The sequence below is a fragment of the Ipomoea triloba genome, chromosome 9 (assembly GCF_003576645.1).
Source record: "Ipomoea triloba cultivar NCNSP0323 chromosome 9, ASM357664v1".
NCBI classification, from domain to species: domain Eukaryota; kingdom Viridiplantae; phylum Streptophyta; class Magnoliopsida; order Solanales; family Convolvulaceae; genus Ipomoea; species Ipomoea triloba.
Window position 1 is genome coordinate 7,116,073 of NC_044924.1, and position 4,752 is coordinate 7,120,824.

Below are 4,752 nucleotides of genomic sequence, written 5' to 3' on the forward strand. Positions count from 1 at the left end.
GGTAGGATACCAAATGCTGTACGATCTAAAAATTAATTTTTATTAAAAAAAAATTAAGTATAATATGGAAATCTCTGATCTATGTGTTTATTTTTTGATGACGATATAAATTTTTAGGCACTACTCAGGTGTATACATTAAGTAAACTCGGTTCATTTGTAGTAGCTCACAAACCATATACGAGAGATAAATCGCACTAGCTAAAAAGACATTGAGCGATGAACTCGACTAAAGGAATATTAACGAGAATCGACATACTTTTTAAATGACATAATATACTCCATATGATTCGATATCAATATATACTTATTTTACATGTTTACTTAAAAAAAAAAAAAAAAACCTTATTTTATATGTTTACTAATCATTACTAGTTAGATAAACTTATTTTATTTATTGTTTTTCATTATTTTATAACTTTATGTTTAAAAATATTTTAATTTTAATGTAATTTCAAATATATAAATGGTTTGCACTAATATTTAAGCTAAATATCATAACAGAATTTGAATGGTAAGTAATTTAAATTAAGTCTTATTAACTAACTGAATATATACATAAAACAACACAGAGAACCATAACTTGAACATTAAACCGTATGTCAATATCATAAAATTTACATATGGAGTTCGCAAAAGAAAAAGAAAAGAAAAAATCGAAAGTATATATATAGTATTAAGCAAACTACATACAATAAACACTAGGGGTGTTTTGGGGCATACAAAAATTCCCCAACACGATAACCCCATAACAAATTTACATAAGAATATACGGATGTTTAGTTTCTTTCTAATCAGATCATCAGTCAAATAATGACGAACAATTAACGGATAATTACCTGAACCGTCACGAAACCCCCATTTCATCATCGTACGTACGACGCCTACATTAGCCTTTAACCACGACTAAACAACAAGCTTATGTTCTTTCTTCTTCATCAATAATCACCAGATCAGTAGTAATTCAAAAACGAATAATAACGATCGAGATCGGCCATGCTATCATCGTACAGACCGCCGAGAGCCCCGCCGCCGTCCGGCAGCTCCCACGATATCTCCGTGGGCGTGACGTCAGGGCTGACCACGCCGGCGGCGTCCTGAGAAACGCTCTCCGCCTTCAGCGCCGCCGTGGCGGTGTCGGAGTTAGGGTTTGGAGGGTAGAAGACGGCGGAGGGCGGATTCTGGAGGGTGAGATTGCAGGGAAGAAGAGGCGGCGCCGGCGGTTTGTCGTCGGAGTAATCTGGGAAATCGGTTAGAGGTGGGAGCTTTGAAGGGCTTTGAAGTAGGTGATCAGCGATGGAGATGGAGTCGATCCTTGATACGGCGTCGTTGCGAGGCGGACTTCTTCTCATGTACACAACTCCTGTGGTCTGCTTGTGAAACACTCTGCATACAACCCATTCTTCCTGAAATTACAACAACAAAACAATTAGTTAATCAATATTTTGTTTTTTTTTTTCTTTTTTGAAAGCACAATTTAAAATTTTGTATTATAATTTAATAGAGATGTTAATTAATGCTCTACATTTTTTTCATTAGAGTGTGCTTTGGACAATTGGATGGAATAAGGGAAATAATTAGTAAAATTATTAACTTTGGTGAATTAAGATTTATGAAAAATAATTGTAAATTAAATTTTAACAAAATCATAATAACTCAAAAGCTACGAGTAGTAACCTTTATAACACATAATTAAACTAATAGATTCACCATGATGGAGTTGTTAATTAACTCACGGAGTCATAGCTACATATTGACTCTATGGTTTGAGCAGGTCAATTATGAAACTTAGGCTGGTTTATTGTGTGCAATTGTTAGCCGATTAAGATCACAATGTAAAATTTATCTGGTTCGGACCATCGGCCAGGGGTTGTTGGTTGAATATTTAAATTTAAATAAAAGAGAGAGAGAGAGATGCATACCCTTGTTGTGTTGTAAAATTGGGTGCCATGGAGTCTATATTCATGCATGATCCAATTGGTTTTCTGTCCTTTGGGAGCTCTGCCTTTGTAGAAAACAAGGGTTTTCTTCATCCCAACAATACTACCACTACTACTACTCCCTCTGCCGGACTGGAAAATCTCCTTATCTTTTCCGGTGGCCTTCCAGTAACCGGACTCCGTGGCCCGGTTCGTCCTCGTCCCCGTCGGATACTTCCTGTCCTTCTGCCAAAAGAAGAACCATTCCTTCTTCCCCATCATCTTAGCTTTCCCTGCAATCAATTCAAAATCGCCGCCCATTAACAATACTATTAGTTTATACAAATTAAATTAATTATATATCCGCATATATGCACTCTGATCCGAATCGGAACTCACTGGGTAAATCCCAAGGCTCGCATTTGTTGAGATCGACCTCTCCAATGGCCACGGAGCTGAACGCGATGTCCGTGACTTTCTTCTTAAGATAATCAACGATGATCTCTTCGTCTGTGGGATGAAACCTGAAACCCGGGGGAAGGTAAACCACCGCCGCCTGTCCTGTGTCTGCTCCTCCGTGACTCGCCAGCGGGTCAAAACTCGCAGTTTCCGGGACTGTTTCCATTTCCGTTGAGATAATGGAGGACAAAAACTAACAGAGCCAACACACAGAAAAAGCATCGGTATAAGAAGATAGGGTTACGTCGATGGCAAGGCACTTGCTGAGGAAGCCTCCGTGTCCCCGGATAGGATGGCCTCACTGGGGCCCGCCCCTGGTTGAAAAAAGAATGTGAACACAAAGCCTTGGGCCCCACACCCCTAAAAGTAGTTACTATATTCTTTTTTCTTATCATATGTATTTTTTTAAAAGAGTTTTTTTCTTAAAACATATTTTTAAAAAGAGGAACTCCCAAATTTTACTCTAGGCATTGATAGACTGTTTTCTTTTAGTTCTCACCTCGCTCGTCAGAGTGAAATTCACGTCTTTATCTTTGATTTATTGAAAAGTCCGAGTACTACTAAGGCATAACAAAACTCACATAATATGTTAACATGTTATGTGTCTGCAGTTAACATATTATGTGTATATAGTTAACATGTTATGCGTCTGTAATTAAGAATATATCAACTGCAGATACAATTTTTTTACTATAGTTCACAATGTAAGATAAATTATGAATCATGACCAATTTTATAATAATTGGTGACTCTAACTAGCTAAACACCATAAAGAAGTAAATAAGCATAGATTATCTATTTATAGTTGATTGATTCATACCAACAAAATCAATAGATAAAAATAGAAAATATATATGATTCTTTTTTTTTCTTTGGAGACCTCACATGCAAAAACTTCTCTTTTTTCCTGGTTATTAATTACAGTGGATAATTGATTAATTAGCTAAGAAAGTCGTCCCGCGTATTCAATACTGTTATTGAAAGTTTCTTCTCCTAATAAATAATGGGTCATTTTCTCGAAGTGCTTACAAGTCTTAATCCACAATCATACTTTTGAGATTTATGTATGAAAATCTGGGTTTAGTTTAATTAGTTCAAATTTATGAGTAAAATAAGTGAACCAACAGTCTAGATTAAGTCTATGACTTCTAATTTAGTTTTTTATTTTTTGAGACAATTTGGTTAATTCTCTAATAGATAGCTAAGGTGGTCTAAGCGCATACTCTATACTAAAAAAATTTTGTTAAGAAAAAGAGATGGAGGAGAAATTTTAAACATACGAAAAAAAACAAAGAAAACAAAAAGAAAAATTGCATTAAACACATTCCATGAGCACATGCCATGTTGATTGGTTGAACGCGTTTAGTGTGTCAGACCCGCACAAGCTTGCCTCTCTTTTGTTTTGTTTTTTTTTTTAATAATACGCGAGATCCATAAAAAAAATTATCTTTGCAACGTATCTCTCCTCTCTCCTACCTACTATTTCTTCAACCTCACCTAGAATTTCAAATATAAATTCAATCTGTATCATTGTTAAGGATACTCTAAACAGACTGATATTAAGTCTAATAGCAAGTCTCGTTGGATGCTACTTAAATTATGTTGCGTCAACTTTTGTTCAATTACCAAATTCATTCTTTACATAACATGTATGTTTGGAAACAAGTGAAAAGCTTTAATGGTCGTTTGGTTCAGGTCATATGAGATTATATAGGTAATCTGAGTATGTTACATTCCTAAACTCTCACATTATCTTCTTAAGGTAATCTGAGTATGTTACATTCCTAAACTCTCACATTATCTTCTTAGAGGTAATCTTATTACATTGGGTAATTCAAGATCCTGTAAACTAAACGCCCCTAAAGGTATTCAATAAACTTGGAAGTATTATTGCTTCTAGAGAATAAACTATTGCACATACATTACAAGTTATTTTTCTGATTATTTACGCGTGCAACTCAAATTATCAAATTTGGACTCATGGAATATGAAAAGTGTAGCCTCAAATTAGAATTCTATTTACAAATTAATTTCTAAAAAAAAAAAAAAAAAAAAAAAAAAAAAAAAAAAACCACCTCCAAAATAATAAGAAAATGATCCCTTAACACACCATTTGGTTGGAGAGCATTACAATCTCATGCCAACCTAATTCCGAAGGCCAGCAAATTCTTTCGTTTGTTTGGAGGGAATTGAATTCCCTCATTTTCATGGAATTAGAATCTCATACCCACATTGGTATTTCAATTCCATGGATTTTAGGAAGAAAACAAAACAACTTTGATACAAAATTATCCCTATCTTTTTTTTTAACATAAAATTGATGGTTGACCTCTCTCTGTCCATTATACAGTGTTTTCTTATTCTACCCTCAACAC

The 4,752-nt window shown here is 34.7% G+C and overlaps 1 protein-coding gene across 1 annotated transcript; it reads right to left on the bottom strand.

Annotated features, from left to right (window-relative positions):
- Positions 1-554: 554 nt before the first annotated feature.
- On the bottom strand, positions 555-2,575 carry LOC116028627 (NAC domain-containing protein 87-like). The gene is made up of 3 exons (XM_031270401.1): positions 2,318-2,575; positions 1,922-2,211; positions 555-1,405 (listed from the first exon to the last, which is right to left on the bottom strand). The coding sequence occupies exons 1-3, from the start codon at positions 2,541-2,543 to the stop codon at positions 953-955; spliced, it is 969 nt and encodes a 322-aa protein (XP_031126261.1). The 5' UTR covers positions 2,544-2,575; the 3' UTR covers positions 555-952.
- Positions 2,576-4,752: the final 2,177 nt, after the last annotated feature.

Bases quoted from the DNA above. Each gene is read 5' to 3' on its own strand.
- LOC116028627 (XM_031270401.1), bottom strand. From the start codon at position 2,543: ATGGAAACAGTCCCGGAAACTGCGAGTTTTGACCCGCTGGCGAGTCAC. The intron at 2,212-2,317 runs GTGAGTTCCGAT...AATTGATTGCAG, and splicing joins CGAGCCTTGGGATTTACCCA to GGAAAGCTAAGATGATGGGG. The intron at 1,406-1,921 runs GTATGCATCTCT...TTGTAATTTCAG, and splicing joins AATTTTACAACACAACAAGG to GAAGAATGGGTTGTATGCAG.